We start from the raw sequence: 20,668 nt of genomic DNA, 5'->3' as shown, positions 1-20,668 counted from the left end.
TAGGGAGGATATAGTCATGGACCATTAATTTTTTTCTCTTATGCTAAAATAATACAATCAATAAAGTCAGTTTTTATTTCTATTCAAGTACTCTGATTTTAGGTGTTTGTCATGCCAAAGAAATTGATTAAGGTCACTTATAGAAGTTTTTGAGAACAAACAGTGCAATAATATAAAAAAAAAAAAAAAACAATTAATTCTATGAGACATATTGTAGTATTATATATCTTAGGTCAGGTGAATGGCTTAATATTACTTGTTATAAATATGTGGAAGTTGTCAGCCATATGTAAGCCCTTATGAAAATTATGCAATACGAAGAATAAAATATGTATATAATAGGTGCACATTTATTATAAAAGCGTACAACCTACCTAAGGTTCTTGGATAGTCCAAAAAGTCTTATAAGCTAATACGTATTTTGAATACGTTGAGTATCTAAAGATTAATGTGCTAGATTAGACTCAATTCTCTTTTAAACAAATTTACTTAAAGCTTAGAAGGACTTAGCAAGAGTCACCTTAATGAAATTAGTGTATAAAAACAAGGAACACACCCGTTTGGCCATAGATTTCTCAAGTAATATTTGGGGGGAAATTTGACAAATAGTGTTTGTCTATAAAATTTGTCATTATTTGGCAAATTTTTTTGGCAAATATCTCAAATTCCCAAATACTAGTTTTTTCTAGTATTTGGGCCAAATCTCATTATTTGGGATCTTTTAAAAATTGAAATTTTACACCAAACTTTTATCTTTTACAAAAACACTCTCTATAGTAGTTGTTTGCGTTGTATTACATAATTTTTTTACGTGAACACCAAAGTAGTGATGAAATATTCAGTGAATATGAAAGTGATGATATGGTTGTTGATGAAAATGATGAACAATCGACTCAGGGTAACAAAGTCATGTGCTTTGTCTACTTCACGATGTATGGAATGATACTTGTTGCACTCACTCCAAACTACCACATTGCTCCAGTGTCATGGACACTACTTGCTATTTGTTGCAATAAAGATCCAATTGATTTGTAATACAAACTTATGGTTAGTTTTGATAGTTTTTAAAACTTATGGGTATAAATCATATATTTCTAAAAAAGTGAAATATGTTTTCCAAATATTATGACCAAACACATGGTGAAATTTCACTCAAATAATATTTGAAAATCTATGGCCAAACGCTAGCTTAAGTAGATAGTCATTCTCAACTTAGTTGTGAATGAAACACTATTGACTAAGAATAGACAGGTGACGTCTATAGACTAGTACTGCCCAAAAGGAGAAAAAGCCCAAAATAGTCTCTCATCTTTGGGTTAAGACTCAAAGTCATCCTTGAGTTTTCACATGAAGCACTAATAGTCCCTCATGTTTGCAATATTGGTGCACTTTTGGTCCTCCTCCAAAAGTTCTTCCCCTTGTTTTGTTTAGTAGAAATCGTATTGCAGGTAAAGTCGAAAGGTTCATCATGATGATTTCACGTGCAATAATACACATTTTTCTTTTCTTGCAACGTCATATGTTAAGATGTTATTAGCTTAGTTGTAGTAATATTTCCACTGAACAGAACAACGTGTTCTTCTTCTCACATAGAGTTATTATTTCTACTAAATATATAAAAAGACGATTGGACATTCCTTACATAAAATTGTGGACAAAATTAATGTTAAAAAATAGGCAAAAATTTAGGGGAAGACGAAAAGTGCACCAATATTGCAAACATGAGGAACTGTTAGTGCTCCATGTGAAAATCAAGGATGACTTTGAGTCTTAACCCAAAGATGAAGGACTATTATGGACATTTTCTCGTCCGAAAGCATATACATATACTTAGGGCCGTTCATGGTTATGGTTATAAAACCAAACTGAACCGTAATCTAAACCAAACCTATTAAAAAAATCGATATTTGGTTAGGTTCAGTTTTAAATTTTGAAAAATCGATAATATTTGGTTTGATTTTGGTTTTACTAAAAATTAACCGCAAAAATAACCAAACCGAACCGAGAAGTTATATATATAAATTTTATAATTATTTATAAATAAAATATAAGTATTTAGATAGATTTTAATTATCTTAAAAGTCTTTAATTTTACTATTTTCTGAAGCCCAACACTTAGCCCAACTATTAAAACCTTAAGTCTAAATCCCTCAATATTCATTACTTTAAAGATCACACTTTCTCTGTTCTTTATAAAATTTTCTAATGTTGCATTGAATAATTTAAAGCTCAAGCTAAACAAGATGATAATTGATTAGTTTTAACTATGAAATATTGATTATTATTTTTTTGAAAAGTAATTTCTCAATATTTTAAGGTGTAATTTTATTGAAAAGTCTATTGATAAGATATTGAGATCTCCATAATATTGAACCAACTTTATGATATCGATAATGAGTTTTTTTCGTTTCTGAAACTTGGTACATTGGATGAATTACTTTGTTCATGTAATAGCTTATTTGTAAATTATTCATGTACTAAGTGTTTGTGTCTATCGAGATGCGTATGTCCTTAACAAACTTATTATTTTGAACCGAAAAAGCCTAACTAAATTGACGATAACCAAATCGATGGTTATTTTTTTGATTTGGTTTGGTTTGATTTTAGAAATTTAAAAATCGATTTAAATTGGTTTGATTTTAATTTTAACTAATAACTGATCCAAACCGAACCATGAACACCCTACTGATATACTATTATATGATTAGAGAAAGAATATCGAAGAATCCATAAATGAAGAATTAAAACTTTAACAAATAATCAATCAATAAAATAATGATTATGAAAAAAATATTTAATAAAAAATCCTCCTAACACTATTAACGAGTTCCTCAAGGCAAATAAAAAAGAAGTACTATCTAATATTACAATTTATATGTAATAAATTAGCCCGTCTTGACAATCTATGTGTATTAATTGTGATAATGTAATGTTAAATGTTTAATTATAAATATAAATAAAAATATAATATCCTTTCTACTAAAAAAAGAATATACTATTCCATCTGTCCCAATTTATGTGACACAGTTCGAATTTCGAGATTCAAAGAAGTTTATCTTTGACCGTAAATTTTTCCTATATTTTTTAAATATTTTGAATTATCAATTATTGAGACTTATAGTACTTTTTATGTAGTTTACAAATATATAAATTTCATTTAAAAAAAATTGAATATTTCATGAGCAAATTCTCGATCAAACTTAAACTGTTTAACTCTTAAAAAGCGAAATATGTCACATAAATTGGGGCATAGGGAGTAATAATATTTGCTGTTTAGAATGAGAAAAATACTCCCTCCGTCCCATTTTATGTGGCAACATTTGACCGGGCACGGAATTTAAGAAATAAATGAAGACTTTGAAATGTTTACCAAATTGCCCTTTTAAAAAGTAGACTCAATTTCTCTCTCCTCATAAATGTATTGGATTATTATTTTAAGATTAAGTGGGATCAACAAGGATAAAAAAGGAATTGTACCTTTAAATACTTTCCATATAAGGAAATGTGATATTCTTTTTAGGACTGACCAAAAAGGAAATGTTGCCACATAAAATGAGACAGAGGGAGTAGGAAAATAAAGAGACGCAGAAACGTGTGTGAACACACCAGTGATTTTTCCTTTTCCGAAAATGGCAAAAATGGGAAAGAGTTAAACTGGGGAAGGAGAACTGGTGTGAACTCACACTAAAAACCAAAATACAGTTCATACATGAAGCCTAAAATCCGAGTAAAGCTACAATCCAAATTTGTCACAATCTGCAATAAAGCTTAATGAGTACGTAGTTTTCTTCTTCATTCTTCCATTTCTCAGTCTGTGTTAACAGTTTTGCATAGAAAAATCCGCTCCTCTACCAAAAACCCATGGAGAACAATCATCAACAACCCATGGAGAACAATCATCAGCAATCGGCGGAGCCTCTGTACCCTGGTTACCCCTTACACCAAATGCTGATGCTGCAGCAGCATGAACAGCTGCAGCTGCAGCAACAGCAGCAGGTGGAAGAGCAAATGAGGATTTTCTGGAACTGCCAGCGTGAAGAAATTGAGGAGCTGGATGATTTTAAGCATCACCAGTTTCCCATTTCCAGGATCAAGAGGATTATAAAATCTGAAAACAATGTCCTCAAGGTGTCTGCTGAAACACCGATTTTGTTTTCAAAGGCATGTGAGCTCTTTATTCTGGAGCTCACTCTTCGTTCCTGGTTTCACGCCCAAGAAAACAACCGTGGGACTCTTAAGAAAACTGACTTCGCTGCCGCAATTAGGCGGACTGAGATTTTTGATTTCCTTGCTGACGTCGTCCCTGCGGATGAGATCAATGAAGTGGCTACTGGTTTTGGGCCTGGCATGGTGGGCCCCACAGCAGGTGGTGGTTTTCCTTACTTTTATCCTCCAATGGGACAGCTTGCTATGCCTGGGGTGATGCTAGGAGGGCCTGCTATGCCTGGGGTGATGCCAGGAGGGCTTGCTATGCCTGGGCCGATACTAGGAGGGCCTGCTATGCCTGATGTGATGATAGGAGGGCCTGCTATGCCTGTGGTTGCTCCTTCAGTGTACGTTCAGCCTCCATTGCAGGCGTGGCAGCCTGCTGGTGATAATTCCAATGCTGGTGGAGGGAACGGTGGACAGGGTAACTTTGGTCCTTAAAGGTAACTTTGTCATTTCCTTAATTCACACCTAGGTTACAAAAAAAATTAATTAATTGGTTAAGTCCATTGCTTTATTCCATTTTCGTTCAAGGTGGTAACTTTCTTCTTTTTCTGAGAACTGACAAAGGGAACGTTTTCCGTCGGAGGGGTTTGTCTCCATGGAAAAAGTATTCACTAAGTTTCCGCTCAAGGGGTTTGCTGTTAAAACTGACTGCAACTTTTTTTGTTGTTTGTTTTTATTTCACTCTATCAGATAGTAGCTACAAACATTTTCGGTTTTTATATGTTTGCCTTCTTGCATTTAGGGAAATCTTAATTCTTAACTAATTTCAAGTGCAGTACTTGTATAATTTTTTGCATTCTCTCTCTACTTGTAAAAACAATTCTTTTTCTGCAATCTCTCATTGATGTTGCACTGTCTAGACTTTCATCAATGACTTCTTCTGTATTTTGCATTAGTGGAGAAAATGATTTGGCATATGTGGATTTTTTCGTATCCAAATTTATAGCAATAGATAGATATGCTTTCACACGATTGTTTGATACTGTATACTATAAAGAAGTTCATGATTGATTCTTTTAATTGGAAACCACAAGTTTCCTCACAGTGGCAAACATTATTGCTGTTGATGCCAAGATGGAGCCAAAGCGTATGTTTCAATTTTCGTACCAATACAATGGTTATATATGCATGCTTGGGATATGCCATCCACAACTGTTACGGTGCTACCTATTATCCTGAGAAACAACTGATTTTTCTTTTGATAACATTTGTATTTCAGTAAGTACTGAAAAACCATCCTGAGAAACAACTGATATCTGATGTCTTTATCGGTGTTGCAAAGTACACCAGTAATTATTGGTCATGCTAATGCATATTGAACACGTGGCCGGTAGGTAAAGTGGGATTAAATTCATTTCTAACCCCATTGGCTCAAGAGTATGTCTTAGAGGAAAGTAAATCCAGAGTATATCCGAAGAACTGGGATAGTTGGATTTGGTTAGTTATAACCATTTTTTTTCTCCTTTTCTGTCGTTAGCGTGAATGACAAGAAAGAGAAACTAGGGCGGCTATGGTACCAAATATTTGGGACTTTGCATGAGCAGTTAGCGCGTCACCCACTTTCTCTTCATGGTAGATGACTAGAAGCTCATGTGGTTTAAGGTTTTCCCACTAGGCTGGTTGGTGTTCATCTTCTGATGTGCGTCATGTGCCGTGCTTCTTCTCATTACTCTGTAAATTTATGTACAATATTTATTACTTGATAGAGAAAATGCATGGGGAAATTTGATGTAGATTGTTTATAGTCTAGCTAGTTCATGGTGACTTTACCACTATCCTTGTGCTTTCATTCTTTGATACTGAACTTATCCTTGTAACAACCTCTATCCATTGCCCTATTTATTCCACCCCTCTCTTAAATCCCTATTCAGTAATCCGCTTGTATTCTTGTTATTTCACAGATTTGTGGCATGTCTTGATTTGTTTGATACGATTTTGGCTTCTTAGACTTTATCAAAAAAAAAATGTTGGCATCTTAGTTCTCAGATGACACGATTGCTGTGGTTGAATATGTGGTCTCTAAAAAAAAAGTTCTTAGTCCACAGTTTTCTATTGATGAGTAGTTTCTATATGTTGCTGTACTTGTGAGACTAATCAGCTAATTTTTCTATTTATTTGCTGTAGTTTTTTCATATGATTCTGTTTGAGGATACAAGACACTGATTTCTCATTCATATGGTTCAATTTGTTAATTGTTTGTATTAAGTTTTCTATTTGATCTTGTTGCAGTTAAAGATCAAGTCGTCTGTTGAAGAGGCACAATGGAAGCTGAGTTACTAATGCTACAGGTCCTCTCAATTTGAATGCACCTTAGGGAGTTCTGGTTTTTAGTGTAAAATAAACTTATCTTACTTCTCGCATAACAGTTGTGTTGTTTGACTTTAATCATTTGTCTTTATGCCCTTTAATGTTTTGACTATTGCTCCTTGCTATAGTGGTATGTTGGAGCCGCCAAGGCTTATTGGCTATAGGATGATTAGTAACCCTAGTGGGCAATTTAGCCTAGTGGACTATGATGTAGACGCGGAACTTGGTGACTAGGGTAATTATGATTCCATTAATTCCATCATTTCTGCAATCTCAACATAACTAAATAAGCACAATTTTATTTTATTTTTGCAAAGCTTGGATGGCACAATTAGTCTAATTCGTTAGATTAAAATCACACTGACATAGATAAATCCCTGAATCATAAACATGGGTGCAGTCTAGTACATACTACCAGTTTCATTAACGCAATACATTAATGAGTTCCCGCATTTGTTATAACTATGATATGTTTAAAAAGAGGGGAAATTTGGGTTATGACCTGATGTTTGGCCCATCTTGACCCAAATAAACTTTGGGTGGGTTGACTCTTGACCCAGTAATTACTCTGACTCGTTTTGATCTGCCTGAATTTGATCCAACCCGCTCATTTGCCATCCCTTCAGTCATCTGTAATTCATGATCATATGTCATGATCACTATTACATTTTTAAAGTAATGGAGAATGCATTTGTTCCTTCTCTTCCTTACAATTCTTTTCTGCTTCTGTCATTTCTTAGTGAATGTAAAGAGATAGTAGCTTTAATATTAAGCAGCATAGAAGGTTTCTCAAAAGACATTATTTTGTATGTCAGGTTATTCCCCACATATGGGAAATGATCAGATAAAAACAAGTTGTAACTTATAGTTTTGAGTCCCAACTTCTATATTTTGGACAGTCTCTGAGTGAAAACGTGATCACTCTGATATAAAACATTGTTCCCTCCAGTTTAGGTTAATCAGAGTTCATGCTATTTTCTGCAGACTTGCAGTCTTAGACCTTTTGTAGAAGCATTGAGTAATATAACTCTCTGCTCAGCATTAGCAACAACATGGCTAAATCATATATCAGTCATTAAAATTTTATACCAGATTTTTAGTCAACAACTCAATTCTAACTTCATTCTTGAAAAAGGAGGAAAAATAAAAACGTCATAAATAGTATTTCAATTTGATATTCAAAAAATAGAAAATTAATTTAGTAGATGGTGATCTGAATATTATTTTCATGTTCACCAAAAAACCAAGGATCAAATTGTTCAACACTAAATTTGTTTCCTTATTTTCTTGCATTGTTTTAGTAAGAAAGTCAAAGTTAACTGAATCTGAAATAGATTTTAGATATTATGATGAAGTCAAATATGAATTCCTATTTATTAAAGAAAGTATAATTATAGTCAAAAATTCAAAACTTTTCTTAGGATGTGATTTAAAAGACTGAAGAAAATATAATGAAGAACTTTAACAAGGAAAATTACAGTTAATGTATATAGCCCAATTCTCTATTACAGTAGTAAAACATGGCTAAATCGTATATTAGTCATTAAAACTTTACACCAGATTCTTAATCATCAACTAAGTGTGTGCTAAATTTATTGTCTCTATGTTAGTTAAAAAAAGTTAAAGGTAAATGAAAACTAAGGACTTCATTCTTGAAAAAGGAGGAAAAAGAAGGTCATGAATAGTATTTTCAATTTGATATTCAAAAAATAGAAAAGAAGGTTAGTAGATGGTGATGTGAATGTTTGTATTTGTAACTTCACCAAAAATCCAAGAACCTAAATGTTCAACACTATTTTTTTTCCTTATTTACTTGTGTCCTTTTAGTAAGAAAGTCAAAGTTCACTAAATCTGAAATAGATTTTAGATATTATGATGGAGTTAAATATGAATTCCTATCTATTCATGGAAGTATAATTATAGTCTAAAATTCAAAACTTTTCTCAGAATGTGATTTAAAAGACCGAAGAAAATATAATAAATAACTTTAACAAGGAAAATTACAGTTGATGTATATATCCCAATGCTACTATTCAGCAGTAGCAAAACATGGCTAAATCATATATCAGTCATTAAAACTTAACAATTGATACTTAATCAACAACTAAGAGCTAACTTCATTGTCACACTGTTAATTGAAAAAGTTAAGGTAAATGAAAAACCAAGTGTCTTTTTTTCTTTATTTACTTGCATTTTTTTAAGTAAGAAAGTCAAAGTTAACTAAATCTAAAATAAATTTTAGATATTATGATGAAGTCAAATATGAAGTCCTGTCTGTTCAAGGAAGTAAATTTTATAGTCAGAAATTCCTAACTTTTCTCATGATGTGATTTAAAAGATTGAAAACAAAAATATAAGGAAGAATATTCGCAAGGCAAATTACAGTTAATGTATAATGCCCAGCTCTTTGTTCAACAGTAGCAAAACATGGCTTAATCATACATCAGTCATTAAAACTTAATAATTGATACTCAATCAACAACTAAGAGCTAACTTCATTGCCACTAATGTTAATTTAAAAAGTTAAGGTAAATGAATACTTAGGAGTAAGGACTTTATTCTTAAAAAAGAAGGAAAACGGAAAACCTCATAAATAGTATTTTCAATTTGATATTCAAAAAATAGAAAAGGAAATTAGTAGATTGTGATCTTTATTTGTGCCTTCACCGGAAAACCAAGAAAGAAAATCTTCAACACTAATTTTTTTTCCTTATTAGTTGCATTCTTTTAGTAAGAAAGTCAAAGTTAACTAAATCTGAACTAGATTTCAGATATTATGACGAAGTCAAATCTGAAGTTTTATCTATTCAATGAAGTAAATTTTAGTCAGAAGTTCATAAATTTTCTTAGGATGTGATTTTAAATATCGAAAATAATTTAAGGAAGAAAACATCTTTCCAGACTCCTAATTCACCTTCATAAACTCTGATTTTGTCTTGGAACATCCCATAACTAGATCCATAACAGGGACCGTAAAATTATTTCAGCTTTCAAGTTTGTAGTTTTAGTGACTTGTATTTTTGTAATGTTTGTTTTACAGGGTTTGAAGAGTTGACAGTTAATCTCCATAGTATTTATGTGAATAAACTTCACACAATAGCCAGGTCGTCGAGTGTTGCTCCATTTGCTGGTTGAATCTGAAGGAGACAATAAAGTTTTCTTGTTTGTGACCTGCCAAAGTTGTAGGCTAATGGAATGTAATAAAGATGAAGCTGTTTAGGAAAAAAAAAACTGCTGAGCAGAAGTTACTTGAGAAAGACATTGCTGGAGCTCAAAATTTTTGCATTGAAGGCTCAAAATCGGTTTCCAGGCCTTGATGGTCTTTCTCAGTTCCTGGAGGTGGTGGCTGTTTATGTTGCTCATGATAAAAAGACTTATGGTGAAGTGGATATTTACAGCGTTCTTTCTCTCGAGCTCTCAGCTAATGATGAAACAGTAAGGAAACACTACTGAAGGCTTGCTCTAGCTCTTCACCTTGATAAAAATAAATCCGTTGGGGGCAGATGGGGCGTTTAAGATTATATCTGAAGCGTGGAGTTTATTGTATGATAGAACCAAAAGAATGATGGATGACAATACGCATGCTACGAGGAATGCATCCATGCAACGCAATCGGCACGAATTTCATAATTTCTCCATGAACCGAGCAAGTGCAAGAAACTCAATAAATGCTAATTTCCAGCCCGCCCCAGTGGCTCCCAGACATCAAAAGTTGAAACATTCTGGACATCTTGCAATACACGCCAGATGCCTAATGAATACTTAAAGCTTCACCTAAACAAAAGTATTATGTGCCCCAAATGTCACCGGCCCTTTAGGGCAAGGGTGGTAGGTGTTCCCTTGAAAATTCAAGCTGCTTCTTTTTCGTGGTCTTCCAGCCAGCAGCAGCAGGGTACAAACTATCCTGCTGCCATTGGATTTTCTGTTTCAGGTGTGAAGATCCCTACAGCTTCAAATTCAGTACAGTACAAGCTGATTATTCTGGCTTTGGCTCAACAGTTAGAGCAAACATTCAGAAGGATCAAGTTTTTAAGAAGAGCGATGCAAATAGTGTGCATGCCACTACAGCTGGGCAAGCTGCACACCCCGGCCAGCCAGCTGGTGGAAACTTGAAGAGAGCTAATGCAGAAGCAGCTGTGTGTGCCAGGAGACTTTTCTGAAGAAAAACAATTCGTTCATGAAAAACTGATGCAGGTATTGTTCCTGATTCAGTTTCCACTTGTTCAGAAGCTGATAGGCTAATATAAAAGAGATGCATAGATGAGTTGAAGTCAAAATTTCAAAGAGAAGGAATGGTAAATGAATTGGCTGCAAAAGGTGAATCTAGCAGCCAAGAAAACATACATGGAAATGAAAATGGTGTTTTGAGAGCAGAGAGGGCTACCATTGTGGTAAGTAACAAGCCCAGGAGTTTAGGGGAGTTGTCCAATTTAGAAATTCGCAGTATGCTGGCGAAAAAGGCTAGGATGGAGATCACCAAGAAGTTTAAAGAATGGAGCACAAATGCTACTTCTCAAACTTCATCTGAGAAGGAAAGAGAAGTGGAAAAGAAGAAGCAAATTGCTCGTGAAGTTATCAAAAATGATCTGAGAAGGGATAAAACTGCTCATGATGCTGTGGTGGATCCAAAATAGCATACGAGCAGAAAAAATGGCTGGTCTTTAGTGCTCTGTTTGATTTAGAACCAGAAGCTACGTCAATGACTGTTCCAGATCCTGACTTCCATAATTTCGACAAGGATAGAATGGAAAAATCTTTTGATGAGAATCAAGTCTGGACTGCTTATGATACTGATGATGGCATGCGTCACTATTATGCTCTGATTCGCGATATGATATCTAAAAATCCATTTAAAGTGCAATTGAGCTGGTTGAACTCCAAAAACAACTCCGAACTCTTCCCAATTAATTGGGTTGGTTCTGGCTTCCTCAAGACCAATAGAGATTTCAGGATAGGCAAGCAAGAGATCAATAAGACGCTCAATTCTTTTTCCCACTAGGTCAAGTGGGTGAAAGGGGCTGGAGGTGTTATCCAAATTTTCTCCAGAAAGGGGCATGTTTGGGCTCTGTACATGCATTGGTCTCCTAAATGGAATGTGCTAACTTCAAATGATATGATACACAACTATGATATGGTGGAAGTGCTTGGCAACTGCACTGAGAAGGAAGGTGTCACTGTTATTTCATTAGTCAAAGTAGCTGCTTCACGTCGGTATTCCTTCAGCATTTGGACCCTAAAATCTTCATATTCCAAGGAAAGAGATGTTTCACTCTCTTATCAGGTCCCTTCATATTTGCTCATAGGTCAAAAAGCTCCAAATGCTCCCATTGGTTGCTGGGAGTTGGATCCTGCAGCCCTGCCTTGGAACTTTTTTTTTTTTTTGAACTTGGTAACTTTGTATTGAGTTAATACCTCAGATGGTCACTCAACTATGCACTTTTCTCTCAAAAAGTCACTCAACTTTCAATTTTCACTCAAAAGTCACTCAACTATGCACTTCTTTCTCAAAAAGTCACTCAACTTTGAATTTTAACTCAAAAGTCACTCAACTATCCACTCTTTCCTCAGAAAGTCACTTAATCTATTTAATTGTTTTTTAATTAAAATTTGCTGATATTAATTGTTTAAATTTAGGATTAAAGGCAAAATAAAATAGGTCATATTATATTTTTTAATGGGTCGGGTTAGGTGGGTGGATCACTAAATGGTTTAAATGGTATTTTTTATTTTTAAAATTTTTTGATTTGTTATATGAACAATTAATATCAACAAATTTTAATTAAAAAACAATTAAATAGATTGAGTGACTTTCTGTGGAAAGAGTGGATAGTTGAGTGACTTTCTGAGAGAAGAATGCATAGTTGAGTGACCATATGAGGTATTAACTCCTTTGTATTATATCACAAAAGTACATACAAATGCACTTTTGAGATGTACTCTAACCTTTATACAAATGCACTCCAGACTCCACTTCTCTATTTCTATATTGAGTTATAGAAGCAGTGTCTTTTGAGTATAATTGTTTACACCAAAAACATAAAAACAAAATGTAGTTCAGTTTAACTTCCTGCATACTTTTTTCTTTGCCTTCAAAACATCTGGAATTTCTCTCTTTCCAGATTGCCCATCATATTGAAGCAAGGATGATTCTCCATCTAATTCTGTCTTTTGCAAGGACACTTGCCTCCTCCCAGCTATATAAGGCCTCAGTAACTCTCCTAGGCATAGTCCAGGATATGCCTTTAAGGCTAAAGAAAATCCTCCAAAGCTGTTGAATATATTTGCAGTGTAGAAATAGATGGTTTACAGTTTCTAAGGTTTCCCACATAGGAAACACCTAGAGCATAAGGTTATCCCCCTTTTCATTACATTGTCCTGAGTCAGGGTAGCTTCTTTAGCTAGCAGCCAAATAAAGCATGAAACTGTGTGAAATTCTACACTTCCATATTTGTTTCAAGGCCAGATGGGGCTCTGTTGGCTTGATTGATCCATCTACCTGTAAGCTGAATGTACTTTGAACTCTCCTCTATTGTTGCCTTTCCACCAAAGCATATCCCCATTTGCCTAAAGTCCAGTAAAGTTTCATGATCCAAAGTATACCCTAGGTGTAACATGGCGTATAGAACCCCAAAAGACCCTGCACAAGCCACTTAGAATACATCATACAAGATAAAAGAATTATAGATTTCAAAAGAAACATTTTCATCAACATAGAAAAGTTTGACAAAGCAGAAGTATAACATAGTCTCAACAAGCCATCTAAACATCAAAAAAAGTGGTTGGGACATAACCCATATACCACATACATCATCTGAAAACTATATAAGGCCTCGGAACATGAGGACTCACAAACTTTTGAATTAGATAGAGTGATCAACAAGCCACAAGTGTGAAAGGTAGAAGCGTTGGACCCTACATTAATGAGACAATGTAGGCACACGTATGCATTAGTACATGGAATGTACTAAGTATGGGACAATATGCATAAAATAGACATGGTAGCATGAATAGCTTAAATCATGTTGCATGACCAATATTTGAACATTCAAAAGCTTAAAGGAGCAACAACATATAAATCATAAGATATGGTCAATACGTTTGAAATAAAAGACCTAAGAAAGCTTTGAAGAAACATATTCGTATTTGTGGGATATTAGCTTTAATCGACAATAAGACCATGAGAATTGGAATCCGGTATATCCCTCATACCAAAAGAATGAGATTCTACTTGCCAAGGTAGAATCCGTACACATCATCTTTTGTTAAAGTGGATCCACTAGCTAGGTCACTTAAGACAATCCTACGGGGGCATGTAGTTAGGGACTAGAGGTTGCTACTAGAGGCTACCCTATTTGAGCCTGCACCTCAAAGCCCTCTCGGTGCTAAGTCTAAATCTCAAACGGAATAGATAAAATCAAAGGCAATGATCAATACCACTGCATATCTTAAAGATCAAAACATAGAATAGCTCCTTAAATTACAATTCAACCATAGGTGAGAACCTTTCACCAATGTGAATCCATATGTGAGAAATACCTTTCACAATCATGATCATATTCGTATATAAGAAAACCTTTCACAACACCATTGATACTTTCATCTAAAAGCACCCTATCATCATAAACATCATTTTCATAAGACATGCATAATCCTTCAAAATTCATAGTTCATGAATTTTTCATAAGTTCATAATTAAAAGTCATGAATCATGCTTGGGTTCATATAATATCAACTAGATATCATGTAATTTACATCAAATCATGCAATAGAAGACTTAAATCAACAATAAAAATCATAATTGAATGAAACCATGTAGAACTAGGAAAAACCCTAATTTGATCAATTGAAATTGGATTGAGAAATTGAAAACCTTAGGACCCCATGGAGGAATGGACTCTATAGGTAAATATTCACATACCTTGTTACTCAAAGTCCAAAATGAGTGGTGAATGGAAGACCTTGGAGTGAACCCTAGCTTCTTCTTCCTTGGGTTCAGAGGAATTTATGAGAGTGAATTTGGTTGAGTTTTGGGGAAATAGGAGAATGGGTTTTAAGTGGGTAGATTTAGGACTTAAAGTTTTCTATAGGGATAGAAGCAAAAATGACATAGTATAGTCTTAAAACATTTAGGAAATGACCCAAAAGCCCCTAAGAATTAAATACTAGACTAGTCTACGGGTCAGACCTACAGACTTGGTAAACTGTAGACCAAGTAGTGGGACCTTAAAATCACCCAAGTTTTGACGAGACCTTTCGATGGTCTATAGGACTTCCCACGGTCTGTAGATCCTAACCATAAAACTCAACTTTAACCCCAAAATTTCACTAAGTTTGGATAGCTTCTATGGAACACATCTACGATTTGTAAACCATACGACGGACCAGCCGTAGGAAAAGGTACTGGGGATTTTAAAAAATTATCTCCCCTATTTCTACGAGACTGGTCTACGACCTGTAGAAAGTTCTACGAACCGTAGACTGGTCTCATAGACCTGAGCCAGTATCCAAAAATTCATGCACTTATTCCTTTTTTGAAATCCGAGGTGTTACATAAAGTTTACAACCATGTTGAGGAGTTCTATCAATGTCATCACTTCCCAGTCATTTGGTTGTCTCTTGAGGATGAAATTCCACCCTTGTGGTGTCAAGAGTTCTGCAATAGTCCTTTGTTGGAACATTGCCAAATTATAACTATCAGGGAAAAGGGTTTCCAGGTTACCTTTCTCATGCCATTCATCCTTCCAAAATTTGATCTTGTTCCCATTCCCTACTTTCATCTTGAAGTTGGGTTTAATTTCCTCCCATAAGACTAATGGATCTCCATAAACTGGTCCCATAAGGTGTGGTCACAACCTTAGTCATCCAATTGTCTTCATCCTCATATTTGGTACATATCACTCTTCTCCAAAGTGTTTGGTTTTCATTTGAGTATTTCCACGGCCATTTCATTAAGAGTGCTTATGAAGCTTCACATTCTTTATTCTCAGACCACCATTCTTCTTTCTAGTTGTCACTGCATTCCATTTTACTAGATGCAAACCTATATTCTCTTTGTTTCCTTGCTATAAGAACTTCTTTCTTATGTTGTCTAGCCTTTTAGTGATCCTTGCTAGGATGGGAAATAGAGACAACATGTATGTTAGGAGAGCATCAAGAATTGAACTAATGAGGGTTAGTCTTCCCCCTCTTGATAGATAGTGAGTTTCCCATCTGGCCAGCTTCTTCTCACACTTCTCTACCACACCATTCCAAATTTCTAAGGACTTGGATTTTGTTCCCAATGGCATACCTAAATAAGTTGTAGGTAGAATACTTGCTTCACCCAGGATTGAAGCTAACAAGTACATATTGTTGACTTCATTAATAGGATGCATAAAGCTTTTTCTCCGGTTAATGTGCAACCCGGATACACCTTCAAACAACACCAAGATCACCCTTAAGTACTTAAATTGGTCTTCCTAAGCTCCACAAAAAATCAGTGTATCACTGCAAACTAAAGATGTGTCACTTCCAAGATTTTGGTTTTCACTCTAGCCATATCAAAACCTTTTATACATCCTCTCATAATTGTTGCCTTGATCATGTTAGTCAGTCACTCCATAGTAATTAAGAACAGAAAAAGAGACAATGGATCACCCTGCTTGAGTCCTCTTTAAGTTTGAAAGAAACCTACAGAGACCCATTACTAACTGTAGAAATGCAAAAGCTGATCTAGTTCAACCACTTCTGTTCACATCCCATCATCTCTAACATCTTCAGAAGGTACTTCCAATTAACCGAACTTCTTAGCATGAAAATTGCTAAAAGAGAAGCTCAGGGAAAAGTTGCAAATACTTCAAACTTAGAAAGGACATGTAGTGAAAGCAAGGAAACAGAGAAGTCCTATGTGGTTGACATCAACAATGTGACGAAGGGCGAAAAGACTCCCAGAGGAATATGGTCCTAACGGTGCAAACAAATTGGCTAGACACTTCAAACATTCCATTTATGAGGTTCTTCAAACGTTGCAGACATAAGAACTACTTCTAGAGGTTCCCTAATGAATTTTACTGTAACACCCCAAAAATTTGTAAGTTAAGACTTGAACTATTCTTCATTTACTTGTAGGGTCATATAGGGCGATTCTTAAATTGCCCATATGTGTGAAGGTAAATTCTTTAGTGTGAGAATGATTTTGGATATCAATTAAGGTCACTAGAAACTTCTAGCACAAAGTAGAGTTGAAAGTTTCCTAACTAATTAAGTTTTGATGTAAGATTTCTTTTGGGTCAACTTCAAACGATCATATCTCTTAGAATATAAAGAATTACGTGGCCTATAACCTATCAAATTAAAGTTATTTGAATCTTCTTTCCAATGCCACCAATTTCGCAACAATTCGAGCTTTGAGGAAAAAGTTATGACCATTTTAGTAACTTGATACACTGCAGTGAAGAATTAGCCGACGGGAAAACATTAAAAAGGGTCGTTTTTGTCTTTTTACCTCTAAGAAAACCCTAAACAAATTTTTGACTAATTAAAGACCCAAAACAATAAGATTTCCATCTCTTAATTCATCATTCTCTTCTCTCTCAAACCTTAAGGCAAAATCAAAGTATAAGACTCCATTCAAGATTCTTTCAATCTTTTTCAAGATTTTTCTTCAAGGTAAGTCTTTCTCCAAGAATTCCATTCTTTCCAACTCAAATTCCTCCGTACAATTATGAATCACTAATGAAAATCATAATTCTTGGCCATAGAGATTTCAAGAAAATTATTCAAGAATCTCAAGAAAGGTTTTCTTGATTGTTCTCCTTCAAGCTAGGGTTTCAGGGATTCTATTCAAATTCTTTTTCAAGATTCTTCAAGAACCTTGTTCTTTCAAGTATGTAAGTCTATCATTGTATTGGACTAGTTTGTCCTCATGCCCTACATCTACTTTCAAATCAGTGAAAGAGTAATCTAGGATTCTATCCTTAGATTTGAGTATTCTTGAGATGAGATTTGAGTTCTTGAGTTCCTTATTCTTTTTGAAACTCTATTCCAAATTATTGAATTGTTATATGTTATGCATTAAGATTCTTGAGTTGATTCGTTCATGTCTATACTTCAACATGAACCCTATTAATTGAGTATTCTTGAGATGAGTAGTATCATTGAGTTCTGAGTTCTGAGTTTAAGTTTTCTACATTGCTATTAAGATCCCTGAGTTGAGTCGTTCATGTCCATAATTCCGCATAAACCCTATGAAATGAGTTATAAATCTTGAGAAGTTTTTTAAAGCCAACACTTGAGTTTTAAATTGAGTTTTTGAGAAAGTAAAGATGAGTTTTGAGAAAGAGTTTCTAAAACATGATTAGTATGACAATCGAGTATGTCATCAATATTTAAGCAGTATGATATCTCGATATACCATCAATGTTTATGCAGTATGACTTTTCGGATCATCAATGATCATATTACAATATGATTTTGATATATTTTTGAGAACGAGTTTTCATGTATGAATTGAGTAAGAGTATAAGAGAACTAAGTATTCCCCAAAGGTGTCAGTTTTTACAATGATAAAAGAGAAACTTTGATTTCTAAATGAGTTATGAGTTCAGAAGATATTTCAAGAGCAGTTACCTCTTTTAAGAGGATAGTTTGAACAATTATCTCAAACCAGAGAAAGAGTATGTTTTTAAACATTGAGCATGAATATATATTATTGGGAATAGTATTGAGCATCAATATGGGGATGAATTCATACAACTCACTTTCCTAATAAACCATGTATGCCAACATGAGTACAAGATCATACTTTTTAGATGAATCCTAAGTGCCTTCGGGCAGAGCTTAGTGGATCCACTTAGTTGAGGTGTTCTATACCTCGGCAAGGTGTAGGACAGTTTTGATAGCGTGGGCGAGACGTTGTATCATCACTTAGATCTTAGTGATTGTTGTCGGTTAGAGAATCTCCCTAATAGGGTTAAAAGTGTATTTTTATTATATCACTTATTATGTCGAGGCTCAGAGATGAGTAAGTGTTTTTGTTAAGTTTTAAATGATTTCATTCCTTTAACCCTTTACATTCAGTTGAGTTTATGCTTTATCTATTACAGTTATATCAGTTCAGTTATTTGTTATTCAGCTATATTACATACTCGTACATATAATGTACTGATGTCATTCGACCTGCATCAGATACAGGTTCTTAGAATCCTCAACAAGAGTCCGTTGAGATCACTTCATCTGCTCGTCAGCTTTTGAGTAAGACCTCTTTGCTTTTGGAGGACTCTATTTTTATGAGTTGTTAGTAGTAGTTCCCTTGAGGAGTCGCGTGTCTTGTCCCGACACTCATCTTTGTATAGTAGAGGCTTCATAGATAGACAGTTTTGGAGAGTCTTTCAGTTTCAGATATTTTATTTAAAATTATGTTTCATACTCAGTATATTCAGCGAAATTTTGAGATTCAATAAACTGTTTTAAATGTTTCTTTCAATTTGATGCTTATGTATGCTTGAGTTAGTCTTTCGCTTGTAGTTAGCCAGGATGAGTGCTCGCTTGAGGGCCAGCAATGGTTCTCAAGTGCCGGCCACATTCAAGCTATAGGCTCGGGTCGTGACATTCACGATTACACCACTTGGAGTAGCACACATGCCTTAACATTCTATTTTTGCTTTTTGGAACCATGGTGTTTCCCAGGATAAGAAAAATGAAATTGATTCTAGAGTTGTCATGACTACACATGCCATTTTCCATGACATTGGTGAGCCAAATCAGGAGAAGAAGTATTTCAATATAGTTTTGGTCATTCTAGCCGATATCAATCAGTTCTTAAGTCGATGCAAGAATAGACACCGATTTTTCCAAGGATGTAACCTCTTACTTCAATGGTGGATGTCCAAACATCTAACTAGGAGAGGAGAAAAGGGTAAACAAAATTTGGGAAAACAGGACAGGCAAGATAGTATAACTTCCCATGAATCATGTTTAGTCTTCGAAGTTTCAGAACTAAGGAACTTTTCCCTAAGCTTCTCTTTCAACGTCTGTCATGATTCTAGGAAGTTCCAAGGGCTGCAGGATCCAACAACCAGTGGGAGCATTTGGAGCTTCTTGGCCTTGAGCAAATATGAAGAGACCTGATAAGAAAGTGAAACATCTCTTCCCTTGGATTCCATGAGTGTTATCTAACAACCTATATTGACATTTATAAATATTTCTTATACTTTTTCATAGTTTTTATCTTTTAACATATTATTTCACGTGTGACTTAGAATTTTGAATGATCCTATAAAAGTCATAGTCCGTGTATATTAGTAACTCTAATAGTCTAGAAAGTAGTTCTCGTGCATATCCTGAAGCCAATTATGACCTTTAAAGATTAAAAGAAGGTTTTTTTTTTTGGTTTCCCACTCAGTGTCCGGAGCCCGCAATGGATCTTCCACTAAATCTAGATCGCACATTGCAGGGCCCATTCAGGATTGACGGAGCAACACGATTTTCTCCATACCCAGGGTTTGAACCCGAGACTTCTGGTTAAGGGTTGAGCAAAAATTAAGTTGTAATTGTTTTAACGAGATGTGATTTTAATACATTGCATGTTAATTATGTTATTGCAAAAAAAAAAATTATTCTATAGATGAAATTTGTCATATTTGTGGAATGGAGCCTGAAACCTTAGAGCACATTTTTCATTTGTATGTCATGTAAAAGATGACCCCGACACTTGGGCCGAATTTGCATGATATCTTATATTTTGTTGCTTGATGAAAAAAATTAGTTTTGGAAGTTTAGTTTTTATTTCTGATGTAACTGGCAGTACATATCTATTTTATGGATGATGTGAAAGGTAGAACAACAACAACATATCCCGTGTAAGCCCACAAGTGTGGATGTGAAAGGCTAGTAATAAATGTATTTTTAAATTCAATTATATGGAGTGAAGGTGATGTATTATCCAAAGCCTTGTTTGATTTGACGAATTTATAACTAGGTGAATAATGTTAAATGCTATTCGAGATGTTGTTAACGTTAATTTACTTTTTTTTCTCCAGAGTTGTGGTGCTTTGTGTTGGTACAGATGGTAGCCTTGAAGACTAATGGTGATATGATTCATGTCTGTGGTAGTCCAATTCATTTTGTTGGAGAAGTCATAATAGCTTGAGTGTTGTCAATAACAAAAACA

General features: G+C 34.6%; 1 protein-coding gene and 1 pseudogene across 1 annotated transcript; both read left to right on the top strand.

The window, feature by feature from the left end:
• The first annotated feature begins 3,861 nt into the window (after positions 1-3,861).
• LOC125824034 (nuclear transcription factor Y subunit C-1-like) lies at positions 3,862-4,647 on the top strand. Its single transcript, XM_049503388.1, has one exon. It carries the CDS (start codon positions 3,862-3,864, stop codon positions 4,645-4,647), a length of 786 nt encoding a protein of 261 aa, XP_049359345.1.
• A 1,835-nt stretch (positions 4,648-6,482) lies between these two features.
• Positions 6,483-19,995, top strand: LOC125824052 (uncharacterized; annotated as a pseudogene).
• Positions 19,996-20,668: the final 673 nt, after the last annotated feature.

Source organism: Solanum verrucosum, unplaced genomic scaffold, assembly GCF_900185275.1.
Source record: "Solanum verrucosum unplaced genomic scaffold, falcon-dt-bn FXZP01000088.1, whole genome shotgun sequence".
NCBI classification, from domain to species: Eukaryota; Viridiplantae; Streptophyta; class Magnoliopsida; order Solanales; family Solanaceae; genus Solanum; species Solanum verrucosum.
Note: the sequence above shows the minus strand (reverse complement) of the source record. Positions and strands in the feature narration are given on the sequence as shown.

Excerpts from the sequence above, each read along its gene's own strand:
- LOC125824034 (XM_049503388.1), top strand. The coding sequence starts at position 3,862 with ATGGAGAACAATCATCAACAACCCATGGAGAACAATCATCAGCAATCG.